Genomic DNA, 20,563 nt, shown 5'->3' on the forward strand with positions numbered 1-20,563 from the left:
AGTTTCTCTGTGGCTTTTTTATTCTTATTTTATCTTGAAATCTCATACAATCCCTTGTTAGAGCAAGGAGGAATACAGCGTAAATTTTTACAACATCGAATTGCACAATTGTAAATTTCTGAAATAGAACCTAAGAAGAAAGACAGTTAAGTTGTCACTACCAACAACAATGCCAACAACAGCAACAACAACAAGACAACAATGACAAGGACGGCAACAACAGCAGCGACAATAACAATGACAACAATGGCAACAACAGCAACAACAATGACAACGGCAAGGAAAGCAACAACAATGAAAATGACAACAATGACAACAACAACAGCAGCAACAACAATGACAACGGCAATGGCAGCAATGACAGCAACGACAATGACAATGACAACAGTGACAAAGACAACAATGAGAACAACAGCAACAATGACAATGACAATAATGTCAATCAGCAACAATGATAATGACAACAATGTCAACAACAACAGACAACAATAACAATGACAACAACAGCAACAATGACAATGACAATAACAACAACAACAATATTTCTAACACTAATATGAGGCACGTCATTTCATAGTAGTGTTTTCAAACAGAAGATTGTTTCCAACTCACATCATTAAATATTAAGGAGATGAGGAAAGTTTTGTCTGAAGGATAAGATTGATAAGGTTTACTGAGGGTTTCAAAGGATGGTGGAAAGTTTTAGGAAGGTAATTCTAGAGCTCAAAGGCTTTGGCAGTTAAACATAAACACAAGAAATTCTGCAGATTCTGGAAATCCAGAGCAACGCACACAAAATGATGGAGGAACTCAACAGGTCAGGCAGCATCAAAGGAAATTATTAAACAGTCAACACTTTGTGGCGAGACCCTTCTTCAGGACTAGAAACAAATAAACCAGCACAAGCAGGTGGAGGAAGGGGAAGGAGGATAGCTAGAAGGTGATAGGTGAAGCCAGGAGGATGGAAAAAGTTGAGGGCTGGAGAGGAAGGAATCTAATTGGAGAGGAGAGTGGACCATATCAGAAAGAGAAGGAGGAGGGGACCCAGGGGAGGAGATATGCAGGTGAGATGAGGTAAGAGGTCAGAGTGAAGTTTAGAAGAAGAGGGGAGTGAGAAGGAATTTTTTTTTAACCAGAAGGAGAAATCGATATTGATGCCATCAAGTTGATACAAAGTGGGTGACCTCATTGTATCAGAAGATGAGGCCATGGACTGTCAAACTGGAATAGGAATGGGAATGGGCTTTAAAATCTTTGCCACTGGGAACTTCTGCTCTTGGCAGGTGGAGCAGAGGTGCTCAATGAAGCCATCCCCAATTTATGACAGGCCTCACCAATGTAGGGGAGGCTGCATTGAGAGCATCAGACACACAGACAACTGCAGCAGATTTGCAGGTGAAGTATTGCCTCATGTGGAAGGACTGTTTGGGGCCCTAAATGGAGGTGAGAGAGGTGAATAGGCAGATGTAGTGCTTTGGCCACTTACAAGGATAAATGCTGGGAGGGGGATTCATGGGGAGAGATGAATGGATGAGGGAATAATAGAGGGGTTGGTCCCTGCAGGAAGTGGAGAGAAGGGGAGGTAACAATATAGTTGGTAGTAGGATCCATTTGGAGATGATGGAAGTTGAGGAGAATGAAGTGTTGGAAGCAGAGCTCATGGGGTGGTACGGAAGGAAAAGAGGAATTCAATCACTGCTCAGACGGTGGGAAGATCAGGTGAAAGCGTATGCTCGGGAAATGGAGAAGATGCAGGTGAGTGTAGCATCAAAGGTGGAGGAAGGAAAACCCAGTTCTTTTATGAAGGAGGACATCTCTGATGTCCTGGAAAAGAAAGCCATATCTTGGGAACAGATGTGTTGAGATGAAGAAACTGAGAAAAGGGAATAGCATTTTTCCAGAAGACGGGGTGGGAAGAGGTAGAGACAAAATAACCATGGGAGTTGGCAGGATTGTAAAAGATGTTGGTCGACTGCCTGTCTCCAGAGGTGGAAACAGAGATCAACAAAGTGAGGGAGGTGTCAGAAATGGACCAAGTGAACTTCAGGGCAGGGCAAAGTTGGAGGTAAAGTTGATAAAGTTAACAAATTCAGCATGGGTGCATGAATCAGCACCAATGCAGTCGCCAGTGTTGCAGAGGAAGCATTGAGGAGCATCACCATAAGACCACAGGGCCATAAGACATAGGAGCAAAATTAGGCCATCTGGCCTATCAAGTCTGCTCCACCATTCAATCATGGCTGATCCTTTTTTTTTCTCCTCCTCATCCCCTGTTCCTGGCCTTCTCCCCGTAACCTTTGATGCCATGTCCAATCAAGAACCTATCAATCTTTGCCATAAATGCACCCAACAACCTGGTCTCCACAGCTGCATGTGGCAACACATTCCACAAATTCACTACCGTTTGACTAAACAATTTTCTCCGCATCTCTGTTTTGAAAGGACATCACTCTATCCTGAGGCTGTGCCCTCGGGTCCTAGACTCTCCCACCATGGGAAACATCTTTTCCAGATCTACGTCTAGGCCTTCCAACATTCAAAAAGGTTTCAATGAGATCGCCCCTCATCCTTGTCACCAGGGAAGGCTTGGAACATGGACTGTTCTACGTAGCCAGTGAAGAGGCAGGAGTGCCTGGGGTCCATGCGGGTGTCTATGGCTATCACTCGTGTCTGGAGAAACTGGATGGAGCTGAAGGAAAAATTACTAAGGGTGAGGACCAGTTCTGCCAGACAGAAGGAGGTGGTGGTGCAGGGGAAATGGTTGGTTCATACATTGAGAAATAAGTAGAGAGCTTTAGGGCGTTCTTGATGAGGGACAAGATATCCATGGAGAAAATGAGGTGGTCAGGGCCAGGGAATTAAAAGTTAGTGAGGAGATGGAGAGCATGAGGCAGATGTAGGTAGGAAGGGACTGAACCAAGGAAAATAGAAATGGAATCGAGGTATGAGGACACAAGCTCAGTGGTGCAGGAGAAGGCAGAGACAATGGACAAACAGGTTTGTGGATCTTGGGTAGGAGGTAGAAGCGAGCAGTGCAGGGTTAGGGAACTGTGAGCCTGGTGGCAGACGAAGGGAGTTCTCCAGAGCTGATGAGGTCAGTGATGATGTTGGAGACGGACTTCTGATGGCAGCTAAAAGCCTGTTCAGTGTGATGATTAAATTTGGAAATAAGAACGGGGGAAAGAATTAAGCAAACATCATGCAACATTATATGCTTGGAGAAGATCACAGAGAAAAGTAAGGCAAAACAGCAGAAAGGCATGAAATTAAAGATGAGATGAGAACTTAGAAATCATGATGTTATTTAATCAGGAGCCAGTGTAGTCAGAAAACGATAGGTGAATTGTTTTGGAGCAAGCTATGGGGTCAGTTTTTAAAAATTTATTTATTGGGATACAATGCAGAATAGACCCTTCCAGCCCTTCGAGCCATGCTGCCCAGCAACCCCCGATTTAACCCTAGACTAATCATGGGACAATTTACAATGAACAATTAACCTACCAACTGGTTTGTCTTTGGACTGTGGGAGGAAGCTGGAGCACCCGGAGGAAACCCATGTGTGGTTATGGGGAGAACGTACAAACTACTCACAGACAGTGGCAGGAATTGAACGCGGGTTGCTAGCAATGTAAAGTACTGCACTAACCACTATGCTACCATGCTACCCTAACCACGTGAGTGAGTCTAAGCTTTTGGAGAGTAAGTTGTGAGAATTTGGCTGGCGATCCATTGGAAAGGTCAAGTCATCGTGTAGCAGAGGCAGCAAGTGTGCTAATGCAAAGATGATATAGACATGAAAATGAGTGGTTTTAGTGATAACAAACATGAGGAGATCTGCAGATGCTGGAAATCCAAGCAACACACACACAAAAGTTCACTGTGTGTGTTGCTTTTAGTGATAAATTTGATAGGTTCCAGCCGACAAGGTTTGACTTTAAAGGATCCTTCATCTCATGTTCTTGATGTTCATTGCTTATTTATTCATTATAATTATTGTTTTTTTTTCTTTTATATTTGCAAATGTTGTTGTCTTTTGCATGTTGATTATTTGCCCACCCTGTTGGATGTGGTCTTTCATCAACTCCATTGCGGTTCTTGGATTTACTGAGTATGCCCACAAGAAAACAAATCCCAGTGTTATACAGGGTGACATACATGTACTTTGATACTGAATTTACTTTGAAGTTTGAAGATTGAACACAACCTGATTCAGTTTCAGACAGATGCAAGGGAAAGAAATGAGATTCTGTGTGGCTAGGGTACAGAGTGTATGATAGTGATGATGTATTTCCCCCCCAAGATATTTATTTTGGAGAAAGGTCTGCTCACCTAGATCTAAATATTGATCAAAGTGTGGAGGGTTTAAGAGAAGTATTACTTAAAGGGAGAGCTGGGTGTTGTCATCATTTGTGTAGAAGCTGGTGCCATATGTATTAGGGGGTCACAAGGTAGATAAGGAAAATTAAGCATCCAATGGTTTTTTGTGGGCACCAGAGGCACTGAAAGAGAGCTGCTGGTGTACTTACAATGGATGGGTAGGAGCTGTAATTAAGCAAACACCAAATTACATTTCCAGAATTGGTATTTTTTTAATTGACTGCTCTTGCTATTGCAATAGTTAATTCAACCATTAATTACACTTTATAAAAGCTTGTATTTTTTTTTCAAAAGAGGAATGTCACCCTATGGAGATCAGAAGAGCTTTGAAAATATGAACCATGTTTAGAGGGAATTGTTGACTAAAATCATAGGATTGCTGAAGCAGCTGGAGACAGAGTACAGATGTTATTTTAGGAATTGCAAAGCCAGCTATATCTTTGAAAAGGGGCTAACGGGAGTGACTACAAAATGACCTCGATAATCTTCACTGGTAAGTAGTGCCTTAGTTTCAAAATGACACCATACTTAAAACTGGTTTGATGCTGGAAGGCGCTTGTGGGTTGCACAATGATGAACTACAGTATGTCCGGCGTGCTGTTAGTTAAAGTATACTCGCAACAAATCAGATAGTTTGCTGAACTTGCAAATTGGACAAATTTGCGCGCAATCGGGAAATTAATCCTGATCAGAAATGCTCCCTTCACACAAAGTGAGACTGCAACTTTGGCAAAAACTGCAGAAGCGGAGCTTGAAGAAGAAACCCGACTCCAAGTCATCACTAAACATTTCCGAAATCTCAAAGATTTCAGTAGTTACTGGTGACCTAGTATTATGTATTGTTGATACAAGAATTAAAGGTATTTGTATTGGATATGTCGGCAGGGATGTCTGCAATCAGTAAAAAAAATCTATCCGTGTTGACTGAATAGGAAAATCATCGTACATGCCTCTGCCTCTGGAATAATAAAATGGCAGATTGGGTGTGATTAGATATTTACAGTATCTGGATTAAAACAAAACCTGTTGTAAATTTAACGTATCTGCACATTGTCGGTGGTAAATACAGTACTAATCTGACAAACAAGACGCGACTTTACATTTCAATATAGCGGTGGCGTAGAAAGCATTATAACTCATTCAAAACTTAGTGATTCACCGTGGATAAAATACCCTAAATCTGCAGAAAGTATTCTGAACCCGGTTGCCTTCAGTGAGTCGATGTTCTGGCGCCAGCACTGTCTACGCTGCACAGAAATGAGCGCTTCGGCCATCTCCTTCAAACAATAAAAATATAATATAAAACAGTGATTTAAAAAATCCAGATCAAGCTGCCCGTGACATACCTTTTCAGCCAGAAAAGAATGCCCTAATTTATCAGTATCATACGGAGGAAACCCTTTTCTACTTTACACGTTTGCTGCAAGCCCGCGACCCAGACACTTCGGAATTCGCTCTATAAATGTAGCACTCAGTGGTGTGCCCTTTACAAATGCGCTATATCGTTTTAATATTTCAAAATATTGAAGGACAGCCCTGCTGTGGCTCTTAATCATGCAGAATATAAACTTATACAATTTTGTTCCGTGATTTGTTAGACTGCATAAGAAAACTAGACACGCTCCTCAAAACTAGCAAAGTACAACGTTTCTGTGAACTACGGAACTTTTAGACCATGTGGTAATAATAAGTTAGGTATTGGTGGTGGAAAAGCTGTGCGTGGGGTGGGGGAGTGGGTTTGGGCGGGAGGGGGCTATGAGGAACAGATTGCAAAATCTACAAATGGAGCTTATTTTGAAGGGCCCATCTTCGACAGACCTGCTCAAATATTGTCCTGACCTCCAGAGCATTCACACACAAAATCCGTCCTTCAATTACTAAGTTTAAATAATTAACCTGCAAAACAAAACAAAAAATCAAATAGATGTGCACGCAAATAGCAAGATACCACAAATCGAGCTTACAATGATGAAACTTTGTAGAAATTGGATTGACACCAAGCTATCAAATTTTCACTGAGATATCACATTTGAAACAGTAGATTACAATAAGAAGTGAATATTGTCACATGCTGAATTTGTGTACCTGCAATTAGTACGAATTGAAAGTTGCGAATTGACAAAAGGAATGAGTTTGTAATCGCGGGCAGCAGGAATCTCATCTCAAAATACTTGGTGCGAGCATATTACGCGCCCCCTTGGGGTTCACGGCCGGTACTACACTAATAACTTGCTCATCCGATATAGTTGCTGATTGATGCTTATTACCGAAGATTAAGCATATTTATTCAATGATTTGATAGCACCATTTACATAGACTGCAAAATGTATATACATTTTCCCCATAAGAATGGAGTTTAAATATATCTGATCGCACTTGATTGTGGTCACTACTCTGCAATGGCTAATAAACATTGTCCTCTGGTGCTAGACATGTCAGTAATTTAATTCACTAGAATATTTTAAAGAGCAAAGTATATTTTTACTGATTATGACATATGGTAGTTTAACGAATTCGCCACTTTGCTTCAATGGGAGTATTGAAAATCGCGTATGTCTTTTGCAATGAACTATATACGCGGAAGGACTATTAATTTACTTCAAAGTAAAACAATTGACCATTAATTATAATTACACAAAGAATCATCTGTTTATAACCCGCTAAAAAATTGATGTTATTTTATTTGTAGATGAAATGAGCCTTAATGAAAATGTGGTTCAGTTTTGCAACTTTTAATCGTCGACGTTCGAAAGTTTAGAAAAGCTCAAAACTTTTCCCAAAACTCCCAACGAGTAATTGTAGCACAATCGATCCAGTGGGATTTGTTTTGTTGCCTTCCTTTTCTATAGCGATAGCTCACGATATTCACATCAGCGATATAAGGCTTTTTTTTACAGTACTTTATCACAAAACAACATTGAATTTTACCTCGGCAACACACACGAAATGCTGGAGGAACTCGGCAGAGCAGGCAGCATCTATGGAAAGGAGTAAATGAACGACGTTTCGGGCCGAGAGCTCTCTTCAGGACTGACCTGCTGAGTTCCCCCAGCGATTTGTGTGTTGCTTTGGATTTCTAGCATCTGCAGAATTTCTCGAGTTTGTGATTGTCTTTCACCTCGTTACACTGGTCCAAATAAGCAATGGTGAAATATCTCACTGTAATAGCATTAAGAGATGATTTGATTTAATTTGTAACCAAATCAATATGTTTTTGTTCGAATGGCTTGGATGGCATATGTTGTAAGTTAAAGCATAAATATGTAACTAGATTCTGTCCGAATACGTCAATAGTTGACTTAGCGCAAATTTGAAACCACAAGATTGCAATCATCTGTCCTATGTAATTGTGTAAGTATTGTGCTTTACACTGCCAGAAACATCTAACATTTTATGTTCCCTTTGTATATTCTTTCAAATAATGATTTTAAATTGGTTTAACGTAGACCAGATCAATTGCGCTAGATGGCGCTTCCGGTCTTCGAGCCGCAACGGTGGATGAAAAGACTTGTTTCACCTAATCAAGAGCAAACACTTTTTTAAGGTATCCTAGTTCGCACGAATTAGTTTGAGAAGATAGGGCAAAACATATATTTTCCTTTATTATTATTAATAAACACCAAACTTAGGTGGCTGGTTTCCTCGATCGAAATGAAAAATATACAAAATCAACATGCAATGAATCATACAATGCACCTACAATGGCATCATTGTCACCGCCCTTCTCAGGAAAAAAAAACTTTGGAAATTCAGAAACGGTTCCGAGGTTTCCCGCAATATTTCTACTCCGGTCAAATAAATCTGCCACGTTATACTGAATAAAGTGCACTGTCACAATTTGCATCAGGTGAGCTAAAGAATTTTTAAGCCTACCTTCGGAATTCCGCGTGCCTCGCTAAATACACGGGGAAGATGTTTTGATTTAGAAAAACCCTGTAATTAAGCATCAAAGTTTGAAAGGGCTGAAGGAAATGCTTTCCGATTGTAAATTATCGTACATGGCAAATTGGATCTAACGTCTGATTTTTTTTGTTGTGTTCCTCGTAAACTCAGAGTTGGTTATTTCGCTTGATTACCATTTACCTCAGAAGCGTAATCCCGACCATGGTTTCAATACCTAAATCTTGTGCATTGTTTGTGAAATCAAGAGAAAGTGAGAATGGTGGCCTGCAGCTATTTACGATTTCTTTTCTCATGTATCCATAACCAGGATGATTAATTCCTTGAGCTACCACTGGGCCGCAGCAGAATTACATCATGAAAAAGCCTGCTCCTAAGCAGACCATTTTATTCAACATCAATGGACTTTTTGTTTCTAAAAAGTATCACATTAGTATCAGTTTGCAAAACTTTTGAGATAAGTATTGAAAGGAAGTCTAATAATATGCATGAAAAATCGCCACAGCAGCATTAAATACTATGGGGCTGTATGAAATAAACCGCATTCTAGTTCATTTACTCTTCGGTTTGCCTGGTGCTAATTTGGTTACCGCTGCGATAACGAAACACCTTCTCAAGTGTGTATCGCAGGAACGATTAGTGGATACACTTAAAACTAGCAAACCAAAATTCATATCTTTTACTCATTAGAGTTCAGTTCAGAAACAGTAATTCGATGAATGAGTTATATCATAACAGAACTATTTCCAAGCAATTGGTATATTTATGGACCTCTTAAATCGACTCATCTTTTATTTCGGTCCTGATGAAGGGTCTCGGCCCGAAACGTCGACTGTATTTTTTCTATAGATGCTGCCTGGCCTGTTGCGTTCCTCCAGCATTTTGCGTGTATTGCTTGGTATACTTATGGATTTTATTTAAGAAGGCCAGCAAACATTTTGGCATGAAGCATCGTCAAAACAAAGCGATCGTGGCAATTTGGACATCGGCGTAGAGTTGACCCACGGATTGTTGTGGGTTACGCCAATACACGCACTTCGTGTTATTTTGGCACTTTTTGGTGAAATAATTCATTTATTCTGTGCACGCTTCGTTTCTTTTGAGGTTTGAGCACCAGTACCATGAAGCGGCGGATATTCAAACTTGAAAGGCACGTGTATGATAAGCGCTGGTCTAAAGCCACAGTTTACTTAATAAGCGTTATAAAAGTGTCGCCTGAATCGTCGTATATACTATTCACTGAAAACGTAATGCGTGCGTAAGTTTATATTTTGAACTCCCAAAGTACATGTTTCGCGAAACTAGAGGCTCGGCTGCTGTGTGCTTGGAGATGAAGCTGAGCGTTAAATGATTCGTTAGCTACAGATTTTATTCAGAACTGAAGCCAGGCACTGCAAGCAACAGAGTCACAAACCGTGGCACGTGACACTCGTATTTCCATACCGATCAGAGCGGACCCTCCGCTGAAAGCTCTCCGGCTTCGACTTAGTACTTCCAAAACACATTTGCCGTCCGGGTGCTTGTTTACAGACTAAATAAATGCTTGAGCTCTCGTTGTAGGCTAAAATTCAAACCATTCTATCAAAATCAACACGGAGGATGATTTTTAAGTACTTGCAAACTCTTATGAAGAAATTAATGCAATTTGCAAAGGTATTTCTTTGAAAGCCCGAAAGCAAAAATGGCGACTTGATTACTGTAATCCTGATATATTTAATATGCGCAAATATTTTGCAACAATCAAGTAATTGTAACGCTGCATATAATCGCATCAAGACTGTTCAGAAAACGCAATTCTATTTTCTCAAACGTGCTATGTAATTAGATTGCATGAACACGTTATTACACTTTCTTAAACTAATGGGGTCTAAAGGTTCCTTTACAAATTGGCACCAAATCACTTGGATCCGAGTTGAATTAGTGGAATGAAAGGGCCGGCAGGTAATGACTTGCTGCCCCACACATTTCCGATGTCTAGCGTTAGGGACATAGAATGTGTTCAGCTTGACCTTACAGCTCCTAATTAGAATGGTGCATTTGTGGAAGAAATCTATTCGCATTCAGTTCAAACAAAAGCCCTAGTCACCGATTCGCTGTAGGAGCGACGAAACCCATTGTATGGCAACAACTCATTTACGTCCTTCAAGGAGTAGCCGAAAGTGATTTGATCACGACCTTTAGATAGGTTGGAAAGAGAAGTTATATATATTTCAGTGTCATAACGGACTGGTTAATAAGAAGAAATCACTGGCAAGAAGGCAAATTGATGAAAATATTTGCACTATTTTAGAATTACTGGTTTTAATAGTGATTTACTTTACGTGTCTTGCATAACCTTTAGTTTTTATTACAAAGTATGTTCTACTCTATCACGCAGCCAGTGGAACATGCTCACTTGGAACCTATAATTTACATTTTGTATTTTTCATATTTAGGAGTAAATCACCTGACAAATCTCCGAGTCTTTATGTTATGATACACAGCTAAAACGTTTTCCTTCTTAGGCACCTCTGTGTATAAATTTCCTCGGCGGGTGTTGTAGTTTCCTTAGCTCTAGGATGTATATATAGGATTTGCAATGGGTGTGTGCATTATATTCAATAATAGAAGCTATACGCCACCAGTGCATTTATCACCCCATTACTGTAACAAATCAAAGTTCCAATACGTGAAAGGTAAAATGAATTACCGACGTTAAGCCGTCAATAAAGTCATTTCTGTAAATGGTGTCTCAAAAGGCTGGGGCATTATTCAACCAGCTTTATCAGCAGCTTCTAAATTACGTTTAGGATCTCTCAGCGTGTAATATCGCCCTGCTTACTTTGATTAAGCGTCTTGCCAGGGAATACTGACAGTGCTTTTGACCAGATTTTATTCAGTCACATGTGATGAACGCCAAGCTGATCAGGCGGAATGAAGAGTAATTAAAACCTATAAATTATCTTTTGCAGCGCTTCTCAAGGCGTCTCTTGCAGTCGAGATAAGCCACCGATACTCCATTTACGGCATGAAAAGGACTGAATCCAACAATAGCTACGTGGCTAAATGGGATATTGATAGTGTCGTAATTAGAATTTAATTAAGTACCCAGGCTCGCTTTTGGGATAAAGATTTCAATTTTGCTAACTTAAATATAAATAAACCTTTGATTCCAAAGGAAGCTTGTTTTTGTGTGAAAAAGGCACCGTATTTAATTGCTGCTTATTGTTCGCCTACTTCGAAACAACGGTTTCATTATTTCCTACTTTTTAAAAGAATAGTGCACGATTTCAGCGGCTGCTTTGTACTCGTAACTTCTTTATATAAAAAAAGAAACTTTGAAGTGGCGGTGTTGAATATTTTGCCATTCGCCCTTTTCCCTTTTTTTTGTTTATAGTGGCTAGCGTTTAGAATGTTTTTTCCTTAAACTTCTGGGGTCCTGTAAGTAACACTGGCAGATTTATTCAAACGAAGGAATACCTGCGGCATGGTTTGCTTAATCTATCGTTGTTCCACAATTGTTCCATTCTGAATATGCAAACGATCTAGCTTATTGTTTTGTAAAAATTGATTACTGCATATTTCTATTTCATTAAAAAAAACTCAGTGAGGAATACATCTCACCCCCCCCCGACTTTTGAGACTAGTGTCCTTTACAATTAGATTACCCTGCTGTCATTTCGAGACTGTTACCAGCCTTAACACCATAAAACTTGCACGCTATTAATGGTAGATAATTGCTGGCAAGTTCAGTGGCAAGATCGTGTTTGTTTAATTTGGATCACTATTTCCTAACATACTTGCACGCATTTTAAAAGGCCCGGTGTTATACTGACGCCGAGATTGTTGTTGTAGGACGGGGAGTAAGTATTGAATCATTGCTTAGGTACAGGTATTTCGTCGATCCCTAACAAACACGTATATAATATTTATGAAGAGTTATTGTTTTAAGAGTCTTGCTTACTGATATATTATTATTAGCTTCAAATTCTCTACAGGTTTAAGTGAACAGAAACCTCTATATAAAAAGAAAAATAAATGTACATTTCACTGAAAAAACAAGGAATTCTGTCATGATATATTCTTCTGTGATAAAAGAAATATGTAAACATGCACTCTAGCTGCAAGTTAGACATACTAAATTGCTCTGGAAGGATAAAGTGGTGTCCCATTTTGCGGGGATAATGTTTAGTTGCTTGGTTATCTTGAGTGAGCTTGTAATTTTACCTTCAGCATCCAAAAAGGAGTCAAGATACATCTTCTAACAAGTGGAAGAGACATTATATCTCACGATTTCATGACAGTCTTTCCAAAAGGGTCACTCTATTTTAACTTTACAGGTAAGCATGATCGAAAACTTAACAGAATCTTAATCTTATTTGACTAGAGCTATCAGTGTGTACAGTACCGGTACTTCACCAACACGGAAACCAGAGAGCCGGATTTATGACGATGAGGTGGAAAGTTACAACATCTGTGAAAGTCATTTTCCAATTAGCTTTACCTTGAGCGACGTAACTACATTGATAAACATATAGAGATACAGATCTATATAGTACCGTTTAAAAATACCCCTGGCGTCACATTGTTAACAGAAGTATGTTTTGAATCTTGAATTACATTGAATTAATGAATTAAATCTGGTAGTTCTTCCGCGATGAATCTCACAGCAAATATTGTACTCACTGTTTTTTTAAATTAAAAGAGAATGCTGCTTCAGTTCTGTAACGCATGTTAATATAGTGCCCAAATTTCAATTATGGAAACCTAGGAAAATAACAAGACACTTTATAGCAGTTTCGTAAGACACTTTGCTTCAAAATGCAATAATTAATCTCTGGACATCTCTCAGAAGTTTAGCTAAAACTGAAGTGTTCGTTTTCGTATGACCTTTGTTTTTTTTTCACGTTTGCTTATTGCAAAGACTCTGGGAAGTGGATCTGCAAGACCCAGCGGAGAACCCCCTTATTACGTCTCATCTGGGTTGGGAAGCGACGTTTGCGATTGGTCAGCGCCGCCACTGGCCCTGGGAGACCACCCCCGGGGGCCTGACGCTACGCTCGCTGATTGGCGGAGCGCACGTGCCTGCCATTCACGTGCTTCCGGTTGCTGGAAAAAGTGTCTGAGAGAGGCTGCGATTTAGGAGTTTGCAAAAGCTCGCCCTGTCAGAGAATCGCCACGGACTCCAAACAAAGATCAGTGCAGTGCCAGCTTTGCATGGCACAGTAAGGATGAAAAGTGGAGGTGAAAGCACTGAAACACCCACCATGCCAAGTACATAGTGCAGCTGTCCGTCAAAAGCGAGGGGGGGAGAAGACTGCCAAAAGACATCGAAGAAGGTGTTTGGCTTTCACCGTTTTGGATACGTCGCCGATCAAGTGGGGCAAGGATCAAGCCGGTGCAATTGACAGCTCGCAATATGGAAGAGCAAAAGGATCAAAACATTCATGTGGAGAGTAGGGAATCGAGCGAGGCGGACCGCGTTTCGCTCTCTCCGCCCTTCCAGTCGCCTCAAATACAGCCCCATCCAGCGGCGCAGCAGCCGCACAGAAACACTAACTTTTTTATTGATAATATCTTGAGGCCGGACTTTGGGTGTAAGAAGGAGCGAGACCGGGCGCAGACGTCCGGCAGGGAAAACGTCAATCCCCTCACCAGGCCGTCAAATACATCGAGTCTAAGTGCGGATTCAGATTGTAGTGACAGTTCCTCGCAGCCGTCCAAGCAGTCCCAACCAAAGCAAAACGAAGGCGATGGAACTAATTCGACAAAGTATGCAGAAAACACTGGCTCAGCGCTTATGCTTATGGGGGCTAATGCAGAACCTTTATCCAACACGGAGGGAGTCAAAACGGCAACATCTGCGACTCTAATGTGGCCTGCCTGGGTTTATTGTACAAGATATTCAGACAGACCGTCTTCTGGTAAGAAACTATAATGCCTGTAATGCAAGCAAGAAACAGTATAATCGGTCAACAAAAAACAACTTTTTTTTTGTAAATCTACTGCAGGCAAATGGCTGTTTTTTTTAAATCTATGAATTCCGAAAGCAATGAGCGTAGTTTTTAACCTTATAGGGTATTTATCCCATTTTTTTTGTCTCTGAACCAAACGGCGCAATTAAAGAATGGCTTGTAACAATCCTAAAATAGAGAAGATTCTATCAGAGGTTAAACTTTTGGGTATTTCAGATCAATAGTGTTTATGTGACTTAAACAATTGGCAAACAGAATGGTGACACGAAGCACGACTTGAAGTTTTGGGCCTTGGCGTTGGTTGGTCTTTGCAGGCCGGGGAAATGAAACTATATCGTACAACATTCGCTGCAGTTTTAGCCCGTTCTTGACGATGAAATTAAAATAATCGAAATTTAGAGAATTGTGACATTTTTTTCTCAAAACACGGTGCTTACTGCTTCAGCGCATAAGTGCTCGAAAAGCTTGCTCGCCGATGTAGGTAGAATTAATTCAGTTCAAAGCCTACTCTGGCTAATAAAACTATAATTTGGTAATCATTTTAATTATGATCAACGGCCCACTCTAGATATATTTTTATTCTGTCAGTTCCCGGTTTATTTGCTAGCCGCGACAGTTATTTCATTATTATTTTGATGGTGTTGGGACCCAGTAAAGAAAAGGTAAATTCGACCTTGTTGAAATTTAATGATTTAAACTCTTCTTTAACGATTATTAATTCTTATTCATGAATATATGCTCACATTTGTCCGCTCGAAGTATAAGTAAATACTGATTTTACTGAAAATAGCAGATTGACGAATTTCTTATGGTCAGAGTAAAATCAAAAGCAGCAAGGAATCCTATCAGGGTATAAATAGCGTAATCGAGACAGACTGTTCCTCAGAAAGTCCGGAATCGGAAAGCATCGACTAAGGAAAGATTCTGGTGTCTGCTTTCGTGTGTACGTTTACTAAAGGTTTAACCGGGTGATTTATGCATTGGCCCCTGTGTGCGGCGGCCTGGCGGGATGGTTACGCTGGCGATTTGCAGAAGGCGAAGAGAAATGCCCTGTCACTGAAAGCGATCCCTGCAAACTTCTGCCTCCATGTAGTGTGAGTTTCAGCTAATCATGGCGCCGAGCTCCACAAACCAAGAAAAGCCAGCTTGATTGACTAGTTGATTGATTGATTGAGCTGTCAGGCTAAACATTTGGCAAAACGTCACTTTTTAGCTTTTCAGTCAAGGAGTAAAATGATTTTATTAACATTTACCAGCGCTGTTTAGGCTCGTTGTTTGACGGGTGCGATAATTGTGGGAAATATAAAAGGTGATTTTACAGTCGTCTTAAATATTGACAGGGGGTTTTAACTGTAATCACACCAAGAAAACGCAAGACTGCTCCCAGAGTGTTTTATGTGGTGTGTTTTTTTTTAACATTATCCTCTGCACACACATTGCTGGTTAGTATAATCTTACATCAATGGTTGTAGGAGATGTTGTGGCAGGAACTTTGCTGTTAATCGGCAATGTTATCTAATTTGCTATATCTGGATGGTATGAAGGCAGCCATTCCAGCTGAAACAACAGATTGCCCCGTCTCTGAAGGCGCTGTAATATTTTCTGTAAGATTCATACAAAAGTGGTGTATTTTGTTACATGTGACTTTGGTTCTTTTTTGAATTTTGGTAAACTTCAGTATACAGGTAATAGTGAAAATTTACAGGATCTGCTCATTTTATTTATAACATAGCTTATTTTAAGAGGGTAACAGACTGTGTACAACACACCTAGAATGTGAATTGTAAAGAACAGTAGCAGCAGCCTAGAAGTTGAACTCCCTCTCGTTCTTAATCAAGTCTATTGTAACCCACAAATTATACTTATTTTTCTTTAAAAGGCGGCGCAACTTACTGTTGTTCATTAACAGAGCTATCTGCTCGCTATTGTCCACAGGCAGACAAGTACACCTCCACCAGCATTTGAAAACAACCGAGTTAAAAGAAAATGCCTAATTTCTGCTCAAGGATGAAAAAGAATTGGGGGTGGGGAGTTCCGTCCATGGGCAATGATTTGGATTTTCATTTATTTTACCTTTACGGAAAAGTCATGTGTGCCTTTTCGCTATCTCCTAAAGAAACGCTGCCATGCTATCTTCTTCTTTGCACGCAGTTGTACATCCAGTAACCATTGGTTAGCCAATGAGACTAAAAGTGCAAACCTTTATAAGGTTAATAAACTTGTATATATCGAATGCCTTAAACAAAAATAAATGCACCCTGCAATTCCTGCAGGACAAAGGATCAAACGTTGCTACACAAGATTCCGTACACGATTAAACATTAAATCAAATACTGATTCCCCGTGGCAGCATTGTTTTGTGGTGGGATCTGTACTTTGCGCCATTTTGTTAATTTTAAGACCATAAATATGGCCGCCTATTTAAAGGGCGGCCGTACACATTGATTTGTATTTTTAGCGGTATAGGTCTCTGAAAGGTTTGTAGGAATAGAGTTGAGAGGAAGAGTTTGAAAGCGTGACCATGTGTGTGTTTTTATTTACTGTCTCCACAGGTCCCCGAACTCGAAAACTGAAGAAGAAGAAGAGTGAGAAAGAAGACAAGCGGCCACGGACAGCGTTCACAGCCGAGCAGCTGCAGAGACTCAAAGCAGAATTCCAAACCAATCGTTACATCACCGAGCAGCGGCGGCAAACGTTAGCACAAGAACTCAATCTGAACGAATCCCAGATCAAAATCTGGTTCCAGAACAAGAGGGCAAAGATCAAGAAAGCCAGCGGCCTGAAGAACGGCTTGGCTCTCCATCTAATGGCCCAGGGACTTTATAATCATTCCACCACAACAATTCAAGACGAGAAAGAGGACAGTGACTGATATTCCGTTTTATTCTGTTGAAATAAAGGACTGTGACAGGTGCTATTTAAATTGGATCTGCGTGTATCTATATGGACTGAATTATAATACAAGCATTTTAAAATTATATATAACCAAACACATTATGACGTTGTATATATTTAATTTCAGGTAAGGAGATGCCGAGAGATCCCTGCTTGACCGAGATTTTATCATTTCCGTTCTCAATGTTGTCGCTAATCGTTTTAGTCAATGTCAGGTCTAGAGATTTTATGTGAACCCGGTCTTTTCTGAACTTGTTCAGAAACATAAACAGACTACGTAATGAATCGCCGCTACATGCCAAAGATTTTACTATGTTGAGAAATGATGTAGCTTCAAATAAAGTGTAGACTGTGCCCCGTGCGCATTCTGACAAATAGTTTGGTATCGTACTCTCTTCATTCTCTGTCAGCTCTGTATTTGACCTAGAGGGCCCGCAAAGGTGTGTCAAGGAAAGTGAAAGGTAGTAGTGATAACTAATGATAGTAATAATAATTAAATACACCAATTATAATTCTTGGCTCATGTGACGTTTTAAATAGGAGGGAATTCTACCCTGTAAAATACAATGGATCTAACATCTTAAATATCTATTTCTCTAGAAGTGCCAATCTTATAGGAACATTGCATCACCTTTGATTCCGAATAGTCAGCTCGCTTCCTGAAAAATAGTCTCTTTTTTTGAAGCACCCTTAGACACAGTCAATGGAGGGAAATCTGATGTATGCAATGGACAGTGATTTTGCGGACGTGGTTTCCCTCTGATTGTTCATATTTTCGAAAAGGCGTGCATTTCGGTACTGTATGTTACCGCTAAAGCTCAGTTTGCACAGCCTTTTCATTTAGGGCATACATTTAAAACACACGAAGGAGCTAACAGAATTTTTTTTCTGTATTTAAGACTAACATTAATTACATTTCAATTCCTGAAACAAATTAGTTCACAATTAATGAAGCACGTTTAGCGGTTATACGATCGTGTTTGTTTTGCACACAAATTACACCTAAATATTTACAAACAAGAGAAAATCTGCAGATGCTGGAAATCTGTGTGTTGCCAAAATATTTACTTCCGACAGAAAAATTACATTTAAAAAAAACATTTGTGCCCCTCTTTTCTAATCGGTATAAACAGGACTACTAACCCCCAAAGAGCGCCCAAAAAGAAAGAGCAATAAGGAATGATATAATTGGAATCATCCATATGATTCGTGTGAAGGTGACTTTTTGGATTAATACAGGTTGTTATTTTTCAATCATTGTGATCTGCCTCTTAATTAAACAACGATATAAAATATTCGATCCAAACTTCAGGCCAGCTAAGAGTCTTTTGGCGACGTGTCGCTTGCATTGAGTCTGATGTTAGTTCCTAACTCTATCATCTCATAGATTCAACATCACCGGTCCTTAGATGAGCGAAATAGCGAACTATTTACTACGTGGTGACGTGGTCAACATAGCAAATAAACAGGAAGGTCCCCTCTGTTAATTATGTGTAGCCAAAATTGACCGATTTTTTTTAAAATACAGTACAGCGATCAGGGGAAATGCTAAAAGAACCATAATCGCGTGCTTACTAGACAGAAATTGATCAAATCTGATTCATACTACAAGACAAAAGCAATAGCGTTGCTAGTTAACAACTGGAGAATGCTGAAAGACTGAAAAAGGAGAGCGAATATTGAAAATAAATAGTACACTATTTCGAAATGTTACTTGCCTGGGCGATGTTACATTATGATTCAGTAATCACTATGATAAATAATAGTATTGGTTTCTACAAATTTCAACATTATTGATTCACTAACGAAACGAGCGATTTTTGCATTATTTCACACAGTCTATGTCAGAAAATACTTTATGGACATGAAAATCTGAAATAAATATGCAAAAATGCATTACCATCTAATATACAAACACGTAGATTGAAAATTGTAATGACCACGGTAAAATAAACAGTTATACCTTATCCGTCAGAGAAAAAAAAACGTGTCTTTGGTATAAACAACTAAAATTGAAAGATGAATACAATTCAGTTCAGAAGAAAATTGTTTATACAATTGCATCCCCATTACTATTAGATTTCTGAAGCTAATACCGACAACTGTAAAGATTCTTTCATAAACTCATATTTTCTTAATCTATTGTACAAATACAAAAAAAAGTTCTACCCAAATCTGTTTAAATTATCCCCAATAATTTCAGCCAAAAGTCGCAACCTTCCGGGAACGTAAATGTTCAAAGAGGAAGGGCGAATTGACAGTGTACTCACGGCAAAGGTGTACGGTATCTTGCTGACTTGCAGCTCACGGAAATTACAATTAGCAAACTAGCCCGACACCTGTGGAATAGAGGTGCTGTGTTCTGAAATATAACTTTCTTGTCTTGTTGGGGGGAATAATTGCTCTCTTCGATATTTGCGACCAACAGTGAAAAGTAAAGTGGGGGGGGCGTAATAAATTGTATTAGATTGTACAGTATTTGATTTATTTTAGTTCGCGGAGAATATATAGTATCAAGCTAACATCATGTTTTTGGCTGGATACACAGCCTGTTTCCTGAAGGATGGGAAAACAAAGATCTTCGTCATATTTCGTGCATATTTTCTGATTTGCAGGAATTGCTCCTTTGAAGCATTCCCAGCGAGTGGGTGACGCATTGCTGAGCGTGCAATCTGCCGCTTCAACGCAAACCTTAAAAAAACATGCTGCAAGGAATTGACAGATTCAGCCAATAAATACTTTAGTTCCTATTTAAAAGCAGTTCCATTATCCGAGAATTCAATTCATATGTTATGGGAACATTGGCCGGAATAAAAAGAGACCTTTCTCTGGAATTCATCTCTGTAGATGCATACACGAGGCAATTCGAATCAGCGCCCTCTAGCTTTCAAATTCTGGGCCACGAGCAGTGTAGCATATTTTCTCAATCCCACTTAATAATGCATACTAACTTTGAGCTGTTCAGTTATTGCAAATAAACAAAACATTATGCTAATCAACAATTCAGTACAAAGTCTAACACTTAGAACAGATGTTGCAAATTGTCTTGTTTTCGTCATTTTCTCTTTGTTTATACACGAATGAAGTTTTTTTTCTCGCAAATTTGAGCTTTAAATCTATGTAGTGTACATTAAAAAATAGACTATCTAAAATTTAAGGGCTTTTAAATATTTTTCTGAGTTTTAACGGGAACGGTCGACGATTTCCAAGGAAGGAAATTAAAAGTGTTAACACGTGTCCCCTTTCGCAAGAGCTTTAGATATTATGAAATGGACAATGTTCCATTAAAAGAGAAATGTGTGGAGTTCTGTCCACATTTTGATTAGTTCGCAGTCTATTTGTTTCACTATTAAGACAAACTAAAGCAAAGGAAGAAAGAAGGTTCAGGGTAAGGGAGTTTACGACAATGAATTTGTCAAAGAAGCTCACGTGCACTA

General features: G+C 39.6%; 1 protein-coding gene across 1 annotated transcript; it reads left to right on the forward strand.

Moving 5' to 3' along the window:
• Nucleotides 1–13,561: 13,561 nt before the first annotated feature.
• Nucleotides 13,562–17,336, forward strand: en1a (engrailed homeobox 1a). Its single transcript, XM_072259693.1, has 2 exons — nt 13,562–14,180; nt 16,784–17,336. Exons 1-2 carry the CDS (start codon nt 13,676–13,678, stop codon nt 17,101–17,103), a joined length of 825 nt encoding a protein of 274 aa, XP_072115794.1. The 5' UTR covers nt 13,562–13,675; the 3' UTR covers nt 17,104–17,336.
• The last annotated feature ends 3,227 nt before the right edge of the window (nt 17,337–20,563 follow it).

Source organism: Mobula birostris, chromosome 6, assembly GCF_030028105.1.
Source record: "Mobula birostris isolate sMobBir1 chromosome 6, sMobBir1.hap1, whole genome shotgun sequence".
Classification (NCBI taxonomy): Eukaryota; Metazoa; Chordata; class Chondrichthyes; order Myliobatiformes; family Myliobatidae; genus Mobula; species Mobula birostris.